This window comes from Apteryx rowi, unplaced genomic scaffold (assembly GCF_003343035.1).
Source record: "Apteryx rowi isolate R43461 unplaced genomic scaffold, aptRow1 scaffold_975, whole genome shotgun sequence".
NCBI lineage: Eukaryota > Metazoa > Chordata > Aves > Apterygiformes > Apterygidae > Apteryx > Apteryx rowi.
Window position 1 is genome coordinate 119,990 of NW_020451288.1, and position 20,857 is coordinate 140,846.

The window sequence follows — 20,857 nt, forward strand, 5'->3', positions numbered from 1 at the left end:
CGCGGGAGGCCGCGCCAGGCCGGAGCGCGGAGCGCCGAGCTAGCGAGCGCCGGGCTGGGGTGGGGGGGAAGGAGAAGGGGGCGCCATGGCGGGGTGCGAGGCCCAGGCTTGGCCGGGCTGAGCCTTCCTCGCCGGTAACGGGGCTCGGCCCGGCCCAGCACCTGCCGCCAGGCGGGGAGACGGGAACCGGCCTCTCTCCAACCCTCTGCCGGCATCCCTGCCACAATTTGGGATGCGCCGRTGGGATTTTAGTCAAACCACTCCACCAAAAGCAAAAAAAACCACCCAAGCGATTTGCTGTCGGGAGAAGGGATACGGGGCCCCACCAGGCTCCTGAGACCCCGGCGAGCGTTTCCGTCGAGCAGGGGGTGCACAAAACGCACCRAAACAGCTTCAAACCCAACCTGGCGACAGCAGCAAAGTCTCCCTCAACCCCCACGTTCCTCTCGGGGGGGGGGAAAAACCGGCCACCAAGCGCCATCGGCGCACGCTCGCGCTTTTAGGCAGGATTATCCCAAAACGAGAGCAGGGAGCTGCCCTGGGAGAGCGCGGGGATGGGAGGCCAGGCCGGGCGGGCTGCCGGCGGTGAAGCCCCGCAGGAAAAAGGGAAGCGGCGGCGGGGGCGCGCGCAAGGGCGCTCCGTGTTCCTGCGGCTTTGGGACCGGACGGGAAYGCGGTGGAAACACACGGAGGAAGCAGAACCTCCCCCCCTTGCATCACCAACGCCTGCTGCAAAACCCCAAAGCAACGGCAAAGCCGCGYGGAGGAACAAACCCGCGGGGTGAAAGCCGGGGCGCGGAGCCCCGGGCTCYCAAGCCGGGGGGTTTCTCGGCTTCCGAGGCGAGGATCCAAATTCAACGGCCCGCAGCCGAGCTACAATTACACCAAGAAAAACCCACGGCCCGCGAGAAACCCACCTGCCGTTCGCAGAGCGCGCTGAGAATAAACGCAAACACAACCAAACCGAGAAGGGGCAGCGGGGGAGAGGGGAGAGTCCGACAAAAACCCGCAGCTACAGCAAACGCGGATCCACGTTTGACACTCGTTTTTTTTCCAGCGCGGTGAAGTTTTGGAGGTTCAGATTCCTACCTCCTTCCCCATCGGAAGACCCTTCTTGCTCCTTACGAACCGCGTGAAAAGGGGCTGTCGGTGGATGAAACGGCACCAGCTTCCGAGAGGCTAAAGAAACAACGACAGCCCGAATCTTGATGTTTTAGGAGCTTTCCAAGCCCGCAGCAGCAACTGGAGGCCCCTCACGGTCTCCGTGCAGCAACAACGCGGACTGTGTCGTTCCGGACAGCTTTGAGGTGCTGGGAGGACGCGTGCTCACCTATGGACCACGACTGCAAACACCCCGTGAAGGATCCCAGCACGAGTTCTCGACAAACCGCTCCCAGGACACGGGAGAGAAAAGCTCCTGGAAGCATCCAACGTCCCGGCCACATCCGTCACACCCGAAAAAGGGCTCAGTTTGGACAACCTGCTGCTTTAACCTGGACGCGAGGGATGGTCCACGGAGCGGATGGTGCCACCTCGGAGCTGCGGGCTACGCTCAAGTTTGCGCCGTGATCTGGGGAAAGAAGTCCCCAAATCGGGGCCGGATCTCACTACCGCCTCGGGAAGCCACAGAGAAGGCGACAAGGGACACCGAAAATGCTGGGACAGGCAGGACTCTGTGTTTGCTGCCTTGCTAAAGGACTCGGGCTGGGATAGGGATGGAAGCACCTGCCTTGGCTGCCTAGCCAGTCCCCGACGGCATCCAGCGCTCCGTGGAAGCAGATTCCTGCCAAGGGGAAAACGGAGCTCAAATTCAGGCTAGGAACCAGCGTACAGCTTCCCTTCGCTCGACTGTGGCGCTACCTACCATCGGAAACCTTCGGAGAGCAGAAGGGAGAATATCAAGGGCAACGGCGCGCGCGATCCCAGCGCGGGGAAAGGAGGGAAGCGAAGCGGGAGGCCAACACGAGCTTTTCAGTAACCTGGAACTCAAGAAGGGAATCAAAGACGGCGGAAAGTAGGTCAGGCTGCAGGCGAGCACAGAATGAGCACGCAGGGACGAAAATCAGAAGGACTAACACAAAAAGGACACCGCGCTGTGCCCCGAGAACTGCAACATGAGGGGGGTCCTCAGAGCACGTTAGCCTGGGAAGAGGGGTGGCGGCATCTCCACCCTCCCCAAACTCGGCCCCCGAGCAACCTGCCCTGACTTTGAATTTGGCCCTGCTCTGAGCCGGGGTCAGATACAGAGCTCCGAAACGCTCTTCTGACCTGCGTTCATCCGTGATTAACGCGGTCGCCGTGGGATGCACGGAGACTCCTCAACGGGAGGGAGGACTAAAGGCCGCGTCCGCAAAGCTCAATGGCTTTGATTCCTTTTCTTCCCCTTTGCCGAGGGGTGACCACACTTAACCGGAGGAAGTCAAGGTCAGAATGGAAATAAGAGCAGGCCAGAGGCTGTTTGGCTACGCCGAGCCCTTCGCTCTCAAATCAAAGCGTCGAGAAAGAAACAAAGCTCAGAAAAATCTGCAAGAAACGTCCTCTTCCAGCCCAAGCTGTGCTGCTGGAAGAGGAAGACGGGGGGCTGGTCAGATCATCAGCCCAGCTGTATTCCGGTGCCTTTCCTTTCGACAGCTCCAAAACCGCAAGCACCTGGCAGACGACAAGGAATAGATAGCTGGGAACAAGCCACGTAGAAACCACCACCCGCCACYGTGATCTCCTCCAACCTCTAATGCCAGGGATAAAAGAAACCAGGGAGAGGAATCAAAGCACCTGGATGGCCTGTGTCCACTCCCTCACCCACCTCAGGGTCCTCCCAGATGCCCTTATGATTAATTTTTGAGCTCTTGATCTTCATACCCCTTTTTTTCCCCATTAGTTGCCCCCCAGATTGAGCTCCCTATTCTCCTCGTTTCCTGTAGCCTTGTGCCATCCAGGGTGCTTTGGTTAGGGTTGGGGCCAGTGCCTGAAAAAAAATGAGGAAAAACCTATGTCAGTCCTTGCAGATAAGGGGGAAAAAAAGTCAGGGATGGCGACTCTCATCTTCAATAAGATTTCTGAGGCTGCCTCATCTTCAGAAGCAGTCATGAATGTGTGACCTAGATATTATTTTCAGGTTGGATGYGGATGTAGCTAAGAAGCCGAATTCRAGGAGCGGTTACGAAGGGCGCCCTGGGAAGCAGGAGACGGACGGAGTTCAGCACGAGCTCTCCTAAACCTGCTCCAAGCTAGGTTTTCGTTAACGGGTCGGATGGGGCAGCGGCCTCGCTCAGCGTATAAAGCGCCGCAGCCTAGAAGRATTCGAAGATGCCAGCAGACAATTTCAAACTGGCCTGAGAAAGCTGGAAAAAGACCTAAAATCCCCAAATCCGACCTACTCCCTGGATGGACACGAGTCAGAGACAAGTGTTGTGCTACATCTCAGAGGAACAGCCCACCGCAGAACGCAGGTGAGTGGGGCAGAGAGGTTTCTTTGGCTGAAAGGACAACGAAACCAGCAAGCGGAATATCACAAAAATATATAACAAATGAGGAAAAAAAGGACTTAATTTGATGAGTACAAACTCCCAGCTGGGAACTGAATAGCAACAAGGAGAACCAAAGTAACACGCARAATGCCTCTGGCCAAAAAGATGATGGAAACTGTTCAGGTCCATCGGGAAATGACCCCAGTGGGCATCTGGCCTGGACAGTGGCAATAATCATGGTTTAGAGGAATTCAGTAAATTTTCTGTGTTGTATTTGGAAGGAAGCAAAGAAATGGTCTCTTACAGTGATAAATTACTTTCTCCAAGTATCTGGGAAGAGGCTGTAAGCAACCAAGTCAAGCATTTTTAGATCTATAGCAAAGAACTTTCTTTGCTAATGAGAATGCAGAATACCGGTTAGCAATTTTCTGATGCAACTTGTATTTCTGCTGTTACAGACTTGTTAATGGAAGACCCGGAGAACGCGCAGCACGGGACGGATACGCTGCTCAACCTGACGTGGTCTGGACGAAGCTGAGCTACTCCGACGCTCAGGGCAGCGCGAACAGGCTTTCGGAAGAGCACCAAAGCCCATCAAAGGAGCTTTTCAGAGAGCCAGACCCTCGCAGGCAGCGCATAAGGCAACGGCTGGATGGGGAAATGAGTTCCACCAAGGTCAACGTCTGCTGGGGACGTGGGAGATTCTTCACCCCTCCAATCTTCTTCTCAAGGCTGATCAGCTCAGAGAGACGTTTCCATGGGCAGACACCCCCCTGAAAGGTTGCTGCGTGCTGTGTTTTGGTGGATGCTGGGCTGACGGGATGGTTCAGGTGGTTCCTTGCCCTTGGATTAGCTTTCCGTTCCTGGCAGGAAGCGGGAGATGGTGCCAGAGCTTGCGTACAGCATCCTTCGGACAGTGAGAACAACCCTGCGGCACCATCAAATGCAGCTTTATTCCGAAACAGAGGTTACGGTCTAAAGAGGGGGACGATGCTCTTCAGCTGAGGAAGGGTCTAGGCATTGCAGCGGCAGCCCCGCTTCTGCGTCCTCGTTTGAGGGCCAGCGAGCAAACGCTCGTTTGCTCCCGTGGCTCTTCCCCCCATCAGACTGGACCTGGTGACGCCGTTGCTGTGCAGGAGCAGATCTAGAGGAGAAGTCTAGGCCTAGCAGAATTTGGGGGCCRATAAGGGAGGCAAAGGGGGGCGTTAGATCTGCAGAAAGGGAGGAGAAAAACCAGAGGACGATGCCGCCAGGCCAGCGGAAGCGATCTTGGGGGCAGAGCAAGGTGAGGCAGGCTGAAAGGGAGGAGAGCCGCGGGATGTTTTGGGGAGGATATCATTGCCTAACGCTTCCCAGCGCCTGCCAAGAGGAGCCACGTGTTCTCYGAGGCGGCTGCCAAAAGGTTTGGAGCAGGAGATACACAAACAGTCTCTGTAGAAAGCCAAGCCGGGGTTTAAGGAGGCGCTCGCAGCAGCAGGGCACGCTTTTGCCCGTCACGACGGGCGGGGAAAGCAACGGGCGAGTGCAGGGAACCACCCGGAACAGCAGCCACCAGCCCCAGGACGGGGTGCTCTCCGCGACAGGGCCGTGTCCGATTTTAAGAGCAGCACTTCAAGGAGCAGGAATCACGAATGATCGAGGGTCTAAAAGCACGACCGACGAGGACATACCTAAAGATCTTGGTACCAGTCTATAGAAGAGCATAAGACGTTGTCTCCGCTTAGCACGGTTAAGACGAGCAGCGAGGGACTTAAATACTAAAAACACCAAAGACCCCGTCAACTTTCTAGGGGCGAGGATAGGTGGCAGCAGCGTCGATGCTGCAGGAGGCAGCAGAGGCTCCACCGGAGACCGGAGCAGGCAAGCTAAGGTTGGTTTAGGTACTGCAGACCTGCTTTGGAGCAGCAGGAGGACGCGGGGGACCTCCGAGGTCCCTCAGTGCCTCGCAACATCCTGTTTTTGCCGCACGGGCACCCTTCTGAGTAACCAGCCCTAATTCTGGTCCGCRGAGCCACAGTCGAGTTCTTGCCACAGACCCAAACGCCTACTTCCTCCCTTTGACTTTTAGCTTTGCTTAAAGGCTTTTTTTTCCCCTTTTCCCCTCCTCGTTTAAACACGCGTTCGAGGGTGCAAGACGGGCAGGGGCTCCCCCAGCGCCTTTCCTCCCGGGGCGCTGCAGGGCAGCGGTTAAAACCGCAGCCCTTTCCCAACGCTCCTCGGTTTTGGCCGTGCATCCCGCTCGCCGGCTGCTCTGCGATGGGAAGCTTTGCCCTACGAGGACCCGGACTGGTCCGGGATCTTGCATCCGATGTTGTGGTAACTTGGTTATAAGCCCAGGTCAAGGAGAGAGCGCGACGGTGCTCTTTGGATCGGCGGATCGCCCACGGCACGCGGAGCAGAGTCCTCTGCCTTCGTTCCCCGCCGCGTCCCGATTAGAAACCGCGAACCACAGGCAACCTCGAAAGCAGCTCGTGAAAACGCTACCCGAAAAGGGGACTTCTCCCTGCGGGAGCGCTCGGTTCTGCCCCCGTGAGCGCGGGGATTTGGTTTAGGGTCTGCTAGCACCCGATTCTCAGCGATTAACTGCTCACGGAGGCGCCTCGCGCCCCCAGGCAGAGACCATTTGGCACTTTGCAATCACCGTCTGGAAGCGGCCAGGAAGGAAGCGGTTGGCGGAGAGCTGCGCGCAGGTGCTGAGCCCCGCCAGCGGCCCAGGGCGCGATCGGCACGTCACAGCCTCGCGTTTCCCACGCCGCCGCCGGGACGCTCCCGGCACGCCGAGCTGGCGACGGTGACGCACGTCCTTTATCCCTCTGCTTTCGGTCCATCCCGGTCTGCTGCAAGCCTGGGAGATAACACTGGATCTAACCACAGGCACCGCTAGCTTTTAGCAGGTCTCGGCGAGTCGCATCAGCTTGTGAGAYGGAGGGCTGCGAGTGGCCGCCTTCGGATGGGATTTTATGCTCCGTTCCAGGAGCACCAGCCCGGAGGGGACCTCCACGAACGGAGCGAGCGCTGCCTCGAAACACCCGCGCTGCGAACGTCCACCAGCCCACGTGGCGCCTCTCTCCACCTCCTGCCGTTATAACCCGGGAACGGCCCCGTGTCTCATTCCCATTGCCCAAAACCAGCTGTAAATCACGGAAGGGGCATCAAACGGGAGCAGGGAACGTGACGCGGAGCGGGTGCCCCCAGGCCATTTCTCGCTCCCGTCTGGGAACGGCGGTCGAGGGTTCAGCAAGGCCACCAAGACCCGCGTGGAAGCGGGCAGCTCCCCGCGCCGGGACGGCTCACGCGGYGAGCGGTTTAAGGAGACGCCGGCTTCCGAAGCGGGCGAAAATCCTCTCGCTGCCGCTTCGGCCCCCTCCTCGTCTGCAAACGCGACCCGATAACTTGTTTGCTCAGCTGCTTTTCCGCAGCCGTACCCAGAGCAAGAGTTAAATAAATATTGCATGCAACACGTGCCGCCTCGTTCTTCAAATCGCTTGCGACAGACGCGCTCGGCGCCCAGCCAGAGGCGGCCCGAAAGAGCCGTTTTGGGCTCAAAGCAAAGCGAGGAGGGTTTTTGCGCCCGCAGGAAGCCCGTCTCCGCGCTCCCAGCTCCTCGCAGGCGCGTAACTAAGAGACTTCATTTGGGGATTTAAATACAAAAGCCGTGCCGGGTTACCGAGCGCTGATGGCTATCTCCACGTGACGCGCTGCGCATGCTTCGGTTACACAACAGGTCGCTGGGCCCAGCACAGTCCTCGCCGGGGATTTTTTTTTTTTTCCTTCTTTTTTGGCTTTCCAGACTTACCCGTTTTCTTGGCATTCTCTCCCAAAGAGGCTACTCGTAAGGAAATACGCAGCGAGTGAGGTTTAAATCCAGGCGCTCCCTTAGACGGGGGCGGTTTGAGCTCCGGCTCCGCTTTCCGAGCCGCCGTTTGCTTTCAAGCGTCCACCCTCAAACTAATCGGGGTTTAAACGAGAGGCTGAAGCGGGCCGGTCGCTCGCGACTCATCCGYGGATTCCCGATGCCCCGTCTCCATCCCGCGCTCGGCGCGGGTTTTTCTGCCTTTTTTCCGGCGCCGAAGCCGCGCCGCTAACATCCCCCCGCGCCGACGCGAGAGGGTTCTCCCGAATCCCCCCGGCGTTTTCCCAGCTGCCGGAGCGGCTTTGTCCGAAAGACCTGCCCGGGGGCGGCGGGGGGGAGGTCGCATTTTGGGAGCTGGGGGCACATCAGCATCCTTTTCTTAGGCAAATGCGGGCACGGTGCAACCATCGCCCGTAGGAAACACAAAAGCGGGAGAGCAGCGCTAATCGGTTTTCCCCCCCCTCCCTGGGACTTTGATATCCTCTCCAGCGATTTCTAAGCAAAAGCAGTTGGCATTTGGAGGCAGCCAGAGCCTGCCAAGTTACGGAGACGGGCACAGCAACAGCGGGAGATGCAGCAGCCCCGGGTCTGCGTTTCGTGCCGAAAAGGAAAAAAAAGAGGGAGCGATGTTGCCAGTACTGATAAGCAAGCCCAGATTTCAAGCTGTGGCCTGTTTTTTTTTTTGTTTTTTAAATGACTTAAAATCGGGCACCTCTGGCTAGGGGACGCACCAGGTCAAGAACTGAATTAACCCCTTCCCCGATGCGCGACCCGTCGCCAAAAGGTGACCGCGCTCTGCTCTTTTCCTCCAGCCGCCTTCTGCCCCGCGATTCGGCAACGCGCTGCCGGGGGCTCCGGGTTCATCGGGTTTTCCCCGGTGGAAACCGCCCCGCTCCCGGGCACGGCGCTTTTTGTTTAAAACGACAAAGCCCAAACACGCAACGCGGGGCGCCCAGACGGACGGCGATGCCTCCGCCCGCCGTTYGAGAGACCGGGCTGCCCGCAGGGAGCGACCAGGCTCTTCTGTCAACCAACGTTTCCATCCGCCTGCCCAAAAGCAGGATCGGTTTTCACCGGACGTCCAACCCAGAGGACAAACGGTGGAAATGGCTAAACCAGCACCTGGTTCTGCCGATTAAACCATTCCCTGGAAATAACCCCCCTCCAGCAAGGCTCTGCTCAGCAGAAGGAGCAGAGGATCCAGTTTTGGGGCTATCAAGAGGGTTTCGAGCTCGCCCAGGGTGTTCAGGGGACACTTACCGTCTCTGTAGGACTGCAGGGACTCATCTCCCCAGGCCGGGGGGAACGGGGACAGAGGAGACCGGGGAATGCTGCATTCAGACATGGGCGTCATGCTCTTGCGGGACACGAAGCCGTGCGCCTCCCTCTCGCGGCCCGGGGACGAGGGCTCCGCTCCCGCCGCCGACTGCAGCATGGGGTGCTCGGCCGAGTTGGCCAGCAGCTCCTTGAGGATGTTGATGGGCGAGATGGTGAGCTCCCAGTTGGTAATACCAAAGTCTCTCAGGTGGGCCCTGGCGTGGCTGGAGAGGCCGGCGCGCGTGTCGAAGCCGGCCCCGCAGAACTCGCACCGCATCAGGCTGAACGTGCTCGGGTCGAAGTTTGCAACTGCGGAGAGAACGACACGCGAATGAGCGGCTGATAAACCCGAGCGGGTTTTTACGGTGCCTGACACGACCGGCCACCGCGCTGCAGAGGAGCAGCGGTGGCAAGGAGACGTGCCGGCGAGGCCACGGCCGTTGCGATTCGAGCTGGCCGCGGTAACATACGTACCCATCGTCAGCGGGAGGAGAAAACCCCGCCGCTTAAAACAAGAAAATAGAAAGCACGGTGAATTGAATACATACTACCTTTTTTCTTCTTCTTTTGGAAGGAAAATTTTTGCTCAATAGCTTTCACTTCTTCCGCCGAGATAAAGTGACGGACGTTGTAGCTCACCCCCACCCTGTTGAGGTGACCCCGCACGTGGTTCGCCAGCCCGATGCCGTTGTGAAACCTGTCYGGGCAGTAGGGGCACTTCCGCTCCTCGTTCTTCAGCATGGGTGAGTCGGAGTCCAAGAGGTCRTCAAGCTCCAGAGGACCCTCCAGAGGAGAGTCCAGCAGGAGCATGTCCAACGGTAGAGGCTCTTCCATCATGAATTCCCGGGACGGGATTGCTGCTTTCTTCTTGAACGGCTTCCCCCTGGGCCGCTTGGTCGCTTTGGGATGCAGGTTCGCCTCCTCGAGAAGCACGATGGGCACCATCTTCCGCAGCTGCTGCTGCTGCTCCTCGGAGGCTATCGAAGAGTCCGTGGCTTTCAAGGTGTCTCTGAACGTCCTCTTGAGGTCCAAGGCAGCTTGAGGGATGGCAACAGGTTTGATGCCTCTGTTCTCGGTCAGGTCTATTTCTGCGGTTAGAGAGATCTCCTCTTCCATGCTCCCGGCGTCGTTGGCCACCGTCCATCTGTGCCTGAGCTCCTCCAGCCCCGCCGGGTGGCTCCTGAGACCGTCGCCTTCTGCCTCGAGGTGCTGAGCTGCCGCTTTTTTTTTCAGCTGCTGCAGAGCAAACTGGGAATAGGCCTTCGCAGACGGGTGGCCCGACAGCCCCAGGTTTTTGTGCGGGGCAGCGTAGGGAGCTGCCTTCCTGGCGTGATACCCTGACGTCTGGTAGTCCTTTTTACTCGCCCCGTTGCTTTTGTCGAGCCGTGGGTGGGCTAAGGCAAAGCTGTGGACGGCTTCGTAATGCGACGCGCTCTCGCGGTGGGATGGAGAGAAGAGCCGCTCTGCTTTGCCGAAATAATCCGGCTCGGCAAACCGCCCTGGCCGAGCGGGGCTGTAGGCATCTCGACTAGTTCCAGGCTGATTGGGGTCTTCCTCAAACGCCTCCGCGTCCCAGGAGAGGTGGGAGTGGGCGTATTTCATGTGCTCCTTGAGGATGTTCTCGTTGGGGGCCGGGAAGCTGCAGAGCATGCAGGTGCTGAGCCCTTTGCCGCTGCCGTGAGGAGGCACCTGCACCTGCAGGGCCACGTGTTCATTTGGTTTGAAGTGTTTGTAGATGCCGTGYGCCGGGCTGTCCCGCATTTCTCCACTGCCGGCGCTTCCAAAGAGATTCACGTTCTTCGCRCCTTGGTCCTTCCTCTCCTTGACGTGCATCTTGGCGTGCTGGACGAAGATCTTGGAGGAGTTTGTGCCAAAGACGCATTTGGGGCACTGGAGCCGGGCTTCCCGGCCTTCGTCCGGAAACTCGTTCAGCTTCTGGATTTCTTCAATAATTTTTTCCCTGGATTCTTGGTGGAGCCTTTTGTGCTGCTCCAGAGACGTGGGGTCTCCAAAGGCCCACCCGCACTCGTTGCAGCAGAACTGGCACTGCCCTCCCAAAGCATCTCTGTCTTGGTCCCTCCCTGGTCCGCGGTTATGCTGAAGCATGTGATCCATCAAATGTTCCTTCTTCTTAAAGTAAATGCTGCATTCGATGCACGTGTACACCGTCGGGTCCTCCTCTGGGCCCAGCTCTTCTTTCCCCTGCTCCTCCAGCAGGATGCTGCACATGTAGGGCCTCATCTCAATGTCGTAGGAGCTGCAGGGAGCCGGCTCCAGAGACATCAGCGGGATCCGCTCCACTGAATCTTCGGCATTTACCGTCCAGGACTGTTTGCCGACGGCGAGGTCGGCGCCGAGCTGAAGACCCGGCTTCTGTATCGTCCACTCGGCCGTGCCGAGCGGGCTGATGTCGCCCAAGTCCGCCTCGACCACCAGCCCCTTCCTGTGCGAGGAGGAGCTCTCGAGGGCTTTGGGCTTGCTGAGGACGGGGTTTAGCGTTTTTCTGAACACCGTCGGAGTCAGCGGAGGAGGCACTTCGCGCATGGCCTGGCCCCGAAAGGGTAAGCTCGTTGCTACATCTGTCGGCTTGCTTACGTCTTTGTAGTGAGGACTCGGGCTTTTATTGGGTCTAGAAATCCAGTCGACCCTCTGGATCCCCCTCTTGCTTTTATCTAAGTGCTCTTTGCTGAGGCCTTCAAGTTGCTTTGGTTCGTTTTTAAGATATTTCTCTTCTCCGCTGCCAGCCGGTGCCCCCGGACAAGGGCTGGGCGTCTCTGCTGCCGCCTTGCCGGAGTCCAGGTCCTCGGGGTCACTCTCCAGTTGCTCAGGATCCACCTGCACAGTATTTACAAGCTGGGGCTCCACGGCGAACGCCGACTCCTTTACGCACCGCCCGTCCTTYGAGTCCTTCAAGCCAGAGAGTCTCTCTAAAGTGCTTTCTTCTCTCCCGTCGCCCGCTCGCTTCTCCAGGGCGGAGGGATCCCAGGCCCCGCTGCCGGATACAGTCATGTTTCGTAGGTCTATGGAGCTCCTGGCGTCCGTTCTGTACAAAGCCTTCTTGAACTCCAAATGCTCTTCATTCGTGGAGCTGCAAATAAGTTTTGACGGTTATTAGCCAGTTAATAGGATAGTTTAAATAATAAAAAAATAAAAATCCATTTACGAAAAGCCCAGCCTGGAACCAGAGAGCGCCTGCGYGTTACGCTGCACGCTGGCACAACGCAGGCTGGGGATTTCGCAGCAGCTCCTGTATCCAAATATTAAAAATTTAGGGCACGCGGAGCCCAAGGACCGCTCGTCCCTTCCCATCCTCCCTCGGCCACGTACAGCTATAATCTGTCCTAGCGTCTTCTCCTGGGCTTGTTTCAGCGACGGCTGTAACTGCTCCCTACGGTGGCTCTTCCGTGTTTGGGCCAGGCACGACAGGAGCGTCCTCCTTGTTGGAAACCTGAACGCTCCTGTTGTGGTTTCCTACTTGGGCCAAAAAAAACATCTTCCCTTTATTCCACCCCACTCTCTGCTTCTCCTCCCCTTTCCCTTGCTAACTCCTCGGGATGCCGCAGGCTTGGACAGTTTATATATCACTGAACAGGGATATTTGCTCGAAAGAACGACACTTGCTACTGTCAGGCCAAATAACGAGCTACGGAAGACTTCAAAGTTGCATAAAAACAGATCTAAGTGCCAACGTGGACCGTAGCAAAGGTCTCCGGCACCAAAGGATGATCCAGGTATGTCCTCCACGGGTAAATTGAGGTCCCTGGGCGGTCACTCTCCATAGCGAGAGTGGGAGATGCTGACCATCATCTTCCTTTCTTCACTGTGCACAGACCCCAAGCCACACAGAGCACACGGGATCAAGGTGGTTCCTCCCGGTGCTCCTTCAGACCCTCTACATGGACCCCAAACCCGGGCAGATCCCATCATGTGGCTGGAGAATGAGTGCCTCCATGGGACAAGCTCCACAGTGGGACTGGGTGGCTCCACGCCACCCACACCACGTGGAGCAGGTTGCCGTGGGCCTCACGGCACCGAAGATGAGGTCAGTGTTAGAAAGGGGGTGAAGATGCCCGTGAGCATCCCAGCCTGTGCCCTGGAGGTTTTGAAAGTCCTACGTTGGGYTTGGAGGCTTTTTCCTGGAAGGAAAAGGGACATGCTCAGGGCCACAAGGATGCAGCAAAAGCACTTGATGCTCTCCAAGATGCCCTGGGAGACTGGAGACATCTGCATGAGACCAGCAGCTGTGACACAAGACCTACAAGAGCCCCAAGACCTTCTGCAGGGCTGGCAGGAGGCCGAGTGGGAATGCCAAGAGCCTCGACTGGCACCAGATCGCCACGTTGAGGCTTCCAAACCAGTCTCCAAGAGATCCAGATGACCCGGTGTCCCCAGAAAGCAGCCGTGACTCCAACCTGACTCCAGGCCCTCCCTGCAAGCAATTCCAGGCACATTGCTCAGCTGGGCTGTGCCTACTCGCCATGACGCTACCTGCCCCACCAGGATGACCAGAGGTCAATGGAGCAAAGGGGGCCCCACGCAGCAGGCAGAGGTGGCCTCCAACAGGAGCTTCAAGCGGGGATGCCATGCAGATGGCATGCTCGGCAGATAAGGTCTCCAGGGCCAGGGCTGAGCAGATCTGGAGCCTCTGCAGAGCAAGGCAAGGCTCTTCCACGCACCCTGCCCTGAGGATACAACCCAGCCTCTGTCCTCCACAGCCAACTCCATGCCCAGCTTCTCCTTCTAAGCAGCACACGYGGCACGGCCAGGCAGACGCTCGCCACTTTGGATGCAAAACCTCCCATTCTGCATCCAAACCTACCCCCGCCAAATCATCCCCGGGGAGGAACCTGCCGGGCTGCAGAGCCCGACACCCGGAGGAGCTCGAGTCCTCGTGCAAGGAGCTGCTCCAGGACAGCACAACGCTATCTCGCGGGTCAAGTCACACCGCCGGGAGAACAAAGCGCCTTTGTCGGAGGCGGCAGGGCTGCCAGTTCCACGCGCTGCCTCTCTCTCTCTCTATCTCTCTCGTTCTCTTTTTAAACCTATTTATTTCCGAGTYGTTTCTGGAAAAGCAAAGTTTGGGCGCCAACCGAGCCCCCCACCACGCTGCGCTCGCCCGTCTTGACTCAAAATCGTTCCCTACTTTTAACTCGAGAGAAATCGCTGCTGACTGCAGGACGGGCTCGCTCCATCGTCTGTGGCGCGATAGTGGGGAAATGCGATTCCCATATGCACCGTAAACCCTGCAAACGTTATTAAAAATAACTCGCTAAGGAAACCGCTGGCCCAGGAAGGATCAGTCAACAGCAGCTACTAAAATAAACCCATTAGAACACGCTGGGCATCGGCTGCACTGCAAGACGGGCCAAGAGGGAGAGTCTGAGCCAAGCGCGGGTCCGCACGCAGTTCCCTGGTGCCACGAGAAAGGATGCGGACCCTTCTCTGCACGAGGTTGGCGCTGCCACCTCTACATCTTTCTTTTCCAGCGTGCTCGGAGCTGCTTGATCAGCCTCAGGACGCCCAACGCAGCCAGGTCAAGCATCCACCTCCCACCGTCTCTCTCCCTTGCACCTGGGACAACCCTGGCAGCGGGAAGATGCTCCAAGGGGCTATTTGGGGGCGGCGAAAGCAGGGCGGTTCACCGGGAAGCGGAAAAACGAAATGGAGCAGAGCAGCCAGCGTCGGTTTGGAGCGAGGCAACTGCGTTGTCCGGCTCCAGGGGGGCTGCTGACATCCTTGGTACCGGGATAACCCTCTTTGGGGGTAGGCGGGCAGATATTTGGGGGTTTTAGCAACCGGAGCACTGTCAACAAGAGGAGACCGGCTCCCGGATGCTCTCCGCTCTGTGACGGATCCTGGGAACTTACCCGAGTTCGGTCCTGTGAGCTGTGGCTGGGACAGCACCGGAGAGGGCAGGATCAGGCTCATCTGCAACAGAGAGGAAAGCTTCAAGGTCAGTGCCTGAAGTGAGGCTTTCTTTAGCGCAATTTGCAATAACGTGATTTGGCGTTAAAAAGCTTTCCCAGCAGATAAACCCCCTCTGCTCCGGCTGCCCGTCCTTCCCTCCTACAGCTGGGTCCGGATTACGGGAGGATTTCCAAGCCACACTTAAGAGGGTTTAATCCCGCACGCAACTATTTGATGTATAACCGTTGCTGCAGCTAAGCAGTTTAAAGGAGAGATGCCCACGCCTCCGGCCACGCTCCCGCCGCCCCAGAGAGGTACCCAGCGCGGAGCCACGGCCAAGTGGCCGGACAGCAGTTGGCTTTGTCCACCCTGCGAAGGAGAGCGGTTCCCACGGGTTCTACACGTGGGGCTCACAAGCATCCCCCGTGCCTCCATGCCCTTGGACTGGTGCGCGAAGGTGCTGGTGGCTTTCTCCAGATGCCCACGTGCATGCCGGGAGCTCAGAGGAGCTCTGCTTCGTGCTGGTGGTGGGTGAACCACCAGGATGGCTCCTGAGCTAAGTCAACCACCTCCAACCCTGCTCGCAAGAAGATGCAAGACGGGGTTGTGTCCCAGCCAGAGAGGACAGGCAGGCAAATGCCTCCTGCAAAGCCCGTCTGCAGGGTCTACCAAGCTATATCACAGCCAGACGCATCAAAAATAGGAGGGAGGAAAGTCTGCGGCTCCATCCGGACATCAGCAATGAAGACGCATCGATCGAACCTACCTGGCCCAGGTCTTACTTGTAAGAGTCGGCCCTGGGGCAAGCTCGGTCAGCCAAGGCTGAGCTCGGAGCAGGACACATGAGCCTCGCTCCTCACGGCTCTGCCGTYGCTCACGCCCGTGCAGAGCTCCCCCATCCTGGTCCAGCCACGTGGATGGAAAACGGGGACTCGCTCATTATTGCAAATGAGGCCAGGAGCTTGGGGAAGCTGCGGCGCAGCTGCTTCTTGCAGCCCAGCCCCGAGTGAGAAAGCTTCTTGCTGGGACAAGGATCTGTCCCACGTCCCTGCTCCTGGCATCATCTTGGGTCATGGGCTGCCCCACAACTGCCTGGGACTCACCCTTGGGGACACATGGCCAAGGAGCCAGGTTTTGCTAGAACAGCCTGTGGGCTCAGCCCATGAGAGCCCTTATAGCCCAAACTGCCCAACCCTGACCTCTAGTTGGCCTTGCCATCCTCTCCCTGATGGATGCATCTGCTCACAGTTTGCATTTATTTTAGGGGCTGCTGGTTATATGCCATAAAAACCCTCAAGTCAAGCACGGTGGCCTGAGCAACACAGCGTTCAGGCCACCGTGTTGGTTCTGGAGATGGGCAAAGCAGGGCAGGACCTGCCCCACAAGCAGAGGAGGAACATGAAGAGTCCAAGTAGGTTTTCAGCCCTTCCAACATTTTAGGCTCTGGACACATTTAAGGTGAGACTTTTAAGGCTGAGCATCTCCAAGTTGTAGGTCTTGTTGCAACAAGGTGGTGGATTTTGAGCTCTTTCATCTAGGCACAGAGCTGGGATGGGACAAAACACCAGGGTTACCCTCCATCGCTGTCATAGCATCATCAAAACCTGGCCTGGAAACGTGGCTTTGGCAGGACAGCGTTCCTGGCTCCTCTTGGCTTCAAAGGCATTTTGGAAAAGGCCGGAGAGATGCAGGGCCAAGCTGTCGAGGTCATGCTAGACAGGGCCGCGTTCATTCAGGAAAGCCTGAGTCACCAAGCAGCCTGGTCTGGCATGCCAGGGGGAAGGGATGGGAGCTGTTGCCTGCAAAACACAACGCTCCCAAAGTGGCGGATTTGAAATCCTTCCAAAAACACGGAGCGCGTGGCTGAGCGACGGGGAGAGGGACGACGGAGGAAGGAGGGGCAGAGGGTGCAGATCACGGAGAAAGGACGGTGGCAGGAGCCTTCCAGGAGCTCTTTTGTTCTCCAGAGCTCCAGCATGGCTCCTATTTTTAGAAACTGTCTCCTTTAGAGGAAAACATGCAGTGATTTATCTTTCTCCTGATGAGCACGTAACTGCACTCCCTGCAAATCCTGGTTTCTTGGAAACAGTAAGAGATGAGGGAGTTGAATGTCTTGGACTTAGCAGGCTCGAATTTACCCTCTATGGTAATCCAGCAAGGATTGCTCCTCTAACCACAAGAGCGTAGATACAGCTTCTCCCAAGAGAGAGCGGTGCCGCTAATCTGCATTCGGTTTTGAGTTCACGGTCTCGCCGAGAGGTAAAATGCCCTCGTCCCAGCGCCGTGGGTCTCCCCTCTCCATTTTTCCATAWCCCAAGAGTTAAAGCAGACCAGCCAGGACACCAAGACACTTTCAAAATCAAGACATCACATGAGCTTGCAAGCAAAGCGGTGGCCAAAACACACACCGAGCCCCGAGATAAGGGAAAGTCCTCGCGTTTCCGAGCGCGGGAGGCRCTACGCGGAGCCCAGGAGTCCTCCTAGAGGCGGTGGACTCGGTTCTAGATGCATTCGGCGACGGCTACTTATATAACGCGTTTCAAAGGTCGCCGATTGAGAAATACTGGCACCTCTAGAAGAGCTGAAAGAGCTCTGGCTTGTCAAGGCTGTCACGTGCAGGGTTGATAAGCAGAGGTTAACGGCACGCCCAAGAGGCACCATCGCATATCCCAGTGCAACGATTTTGTCTAATCCTTCACAGCCACCCTGGGAAATACTGGAACAGGCAGACACACACACACACACCCCTACTGCCTGTCAGCTCAGTTGGGCCAACTTAGCTGCAGCTCCCGGGCGCAAAGAGTTTGCAAAGCAAGAGGAGAAGGGGCGTCTCGGCCAGCCGACGAGACCATGCGGGAAAACTTGGGAAAAAAATCCCTAACAACTTTAAAAGTCGCTTCCAATCTCAGCAGGGATGATGGCACCAGGTGCTTGAAAGAGCTTGGAGAAACGTCATGCCACTTAGCTCTTGCGTGGAGATGCACCACGCGGAGACCCCCCCGGTTGCATGGCTGGTGGCCCCGATAGCTCACGATGCAACTCAGGGGAGTTCCTCTTTTTCTGAAACATAAGAAGTCGTGGCTCTTTCGAACAACAGATGCTTCCTATGCAAAGGGTCTCTGTTTACRCCCTCCAGTATGTATTTTAAGACTAACGACGGCCACGCCATGACACGACAAACGGTAGCTGGGCTTTTTAGCAACTGCCAGGAGGTTGCAGAGCCATCGATACGCTGGAGGGAGTCCAGCAAAGGCCACCACGATGGTCAGGGATGGGAGGACACAGCATATGAAGACAGACTGAGGGAACGGGGCTTCAAGATGAGAGAGCGAAGGGGCTGTCTACAGCTACGGATGGGAGAGCGTAGAGAAAAACGGAGCCAGACTCCTCTTGAAGGCGTGCAACGAGAGGACGAGACAAGTTACAACACGGGAAATTCCTCCCTGCAAGAGCGGAACAGGCCAGAGATGTGGGCGATCTCCATCCTTGGAGATCCTCCAAACCCAACTGGATGGGGCTTAAGCAACTCAACGTAACTTGRAAGTTGGTTGTGCTTTGAGCACAGAGATGGGCTAAAGACCTCTGGAGGCCCCCTCCAACCTCAGTTATTYTGCGATTCTAAAATTTAACAACAAACAAATCCAAGAGTCTTAAGCAAAAAGCAGTTTTGATGGGTGGTGGTTTCCATCAAGACCCTAYGCCAGCTAGAAACAGGGAGAAAACCTCTTTTCTGAAGAATTTGACCAAGAAACTATATTCTGCTGAAAGGTTTCTACCCAGCTCCCAAAGAGGTGTCTAGCAACAGTCTAAAAGAGCGCAAAGGAGCGAAGATTAAAAAACCCTCTGAAACGCATTATTATTAAATTATTTCCTAAACATCAAAAGCTCTTCAACCGCATAAGAATCTGTCCCCCGAATAATAACAGAAGGAGGTTTCCTTCACACGCTCCTCCATGAACACAAGAGAGGGAGGAAGCCTACCTGACCTCCATGTGCCTTCAGTGTCTCCAGCTCCTATCTCAGGGACACGGGGTGGGGTGGGAGACTCAGCCCCCACTTCAGCCCTCCAGCAGGTCCCGAATCTACGCGAGGCAACTGGGTTGCAGTCGCTGGAGAGAAAACCGACACTTCCAAAGGACACTGGCCCAAGGACRAGCTGGTCTCAAGGGAGAGAAACAGGCTCTTCCAAAGAGCGAAGACTCGGTTTAGACCCAAACCATACTCTTCAGAAATCAAAAATTAGRCAAAGTTAGTCTACGGATGGGAATTTGCAATGCCACTTCGCTGAGCGGTTCGAGGGCTTCCAAGAGCCCCCCCCAAACCAGCTGATGATCTCCAAAAAGCCTGTCCTGAGCCTACACATGTTCTCCGAGGCATTGCATTTTCCTGGCTACCCAAAATGAACGGAAGAAAAGGCAAGAGATGTATTTTAGCTCCTCCGCAGCCAGGCGGAGGTACCCTGCCATTTGAGCAACGTATTAGGCAAGGGGTGAGTTATTGCATCATCTTCTGAGTAATGCGAGATGTCGCAAGGCATGATTTAGCTCTGGAATTAAAGACTAGCTCCTACTCAGGCTAATTCTTTAATCTCTGGCGTTTAATTTGAGAGCAAAAGGTACCGGAAGAATTGCTCATTGGCGCTTGCAGCTGCTACTACTTCTGCACTGTAAATAGCTTGGAAAAAACTGGTTTCACRTGTGGCCCTTTTGCAGCCAAACGTACGACAGGATCCCACGGGACCAAAAAAGCAGCAGATTGGCCCACCCAGTGGGATTAACACTTGCTGGGGCCGCGAATGGAAGGAGGAAAACGCTGCGTCCCGATGACGCAAAGGTTACGGAGGCCTTTTGCGCAGTGCAACGCAGCAGTCACCCACATGCTACAAGTCAACCCAACCATRGGGATTTGTGCCGTGTAGGACAGCACGGGCTTTGGTTTATTCCCGGTGCAACGAGGATTCCTGCACCGGAAACGTTCAGCTGTCCGTGGCTATGGGAGAGCCGAAAGGCCAGGTTTTCTCCGGCCACCAGCGGAGCAATTCAGCTCRCAGCCCATTTTACCCTTCTCCAAAAAAAAAATCACATCCTACTCCCAAAAGACTCGCTGGAAACACAGCGGAGCAGGAGCTCGAACCTTCGTTTCCCACGCTCCAGGCCATCTGCAAACGCGCTCCCCAACCCGTCCGCGGCCCACGCACCAAAGCCCACGCCGGTTTCCCTTCRGCACGCGGCCATCCCCGATGCAAGYGCGGGAAAAGCAAGCTCAGAGCGGCAGAGCTCTCCGAGACGGTGGCGGTTGTGCTTGCGGAGCTGCGGCCGTTCCCTCCCCGAGCTGGGCTGGGCTGGTGTTTGCAGTGCAAACAAGCAGCGTTCGGCAGCAAACGCGCCATCAGCACTTTGCCCACTGGCTCGCCGGCACAGTGATCCCGACGTTCCCATGCAAGCGGGCTAGGAGCAGGTAACGAGAGCCGAAACGCCGCGATCCTGCAAAGGGCGCAACCGCCAGTTTGGCGGTGGCTGTTCCCTCTCCAACAGGACCTGCAATCCCAACGTGAAGGCAGACCTATTGCAAGCATTGCAAGATGCATCAGCGCTTTCCGCCTTGCAGGAGAAGAAACAGAGGCTGAGAGAGTCCCGGCAGCACTTGCAAGACCCCAACGTCCCCGTTTCCACTGAGAGCCTCTGGAAGGAAGCTCAGAGTTGCTTGGACAACCCGGATTTGAGCCCTTGGATGCTATTTCTGCCCCAAGTCCCCCAAAACTGCCAGAGAAGACGCTGCCGCCCCATCCTGCGACTGCTGCCCTGCTCCCAAACGCGTTCCTGCAGCAGAAGTCATTTCACCCACGGTCTCATACAAGCATCCAAACCTTGAATTGCTCCAGCCTCTCCCTGGAGCCGGACGAGACGATCGCTCTCTCCTTTCGCTGGTGCTTGCCAAAAGCAAGTTGAAGATTTTGCTCGTGCTACTGAATACAGATGAGGAGCTGGCCCAGCAGCAGGACTTGGCCGGAGACGTGAACTTCACGTTGCCTCCTGAACGTGGAAACGCTCGCGGTCCTTTTTTTTTGTAAGCCAAGCGCAGCTCCCAGCCCRGCGCCGATGAAAGCTCTCAGCCATTTGCAGAAGGCGACGAGGCACATTTCCGTCTCCTTTGTGCTGTRGCAGGTCAGGGCAGTATTTAAGGACGCTCCTAAGCCCGCAGGCAGGTGACCTTGAGGACGGGAGCTCTTCAAAGCACAGCGTGCTGGCAGCACATCGCGTCTCATCTGACTCGGGCTTAGTTGGCTGYTGACGAAGCTGGGGCCGTTGCCTCG

The 20,857-nt window shown here is 57.0% G+C and overlaps 1 protein-coding gene across 1 annotated transcript in view; it reads right to left on the minus strand.

The window, feature by feature from the left end:
• The window catches only part of LOC112960552 (protein Wiz-like), a 51,245-nt gene that overhangs the window by 7,682 nt on the left and 22,706 nt on the right, over window positions 1-20,857 (minus strand). The window contains exons 3-5 of the mRNA XM_026054933.1: window positions 14,505-14,565; window positions 9,186-11,725; window positions 8,581-8,946 (exon numbers count right to left, since the gene is read on the minus strand). Coding sequence (XP_025910718.1) covers window positions 8,581-8,946; window positions 9,186-11,725; window positions 14,505-14,565 — 2,967 coding nt within the window. The remainder of the gene's footprint in view (window positions 1-8,580; window positions 8,947-9,185; window positions 11,726-14,504; window positions 14,566-20,857) is intronic.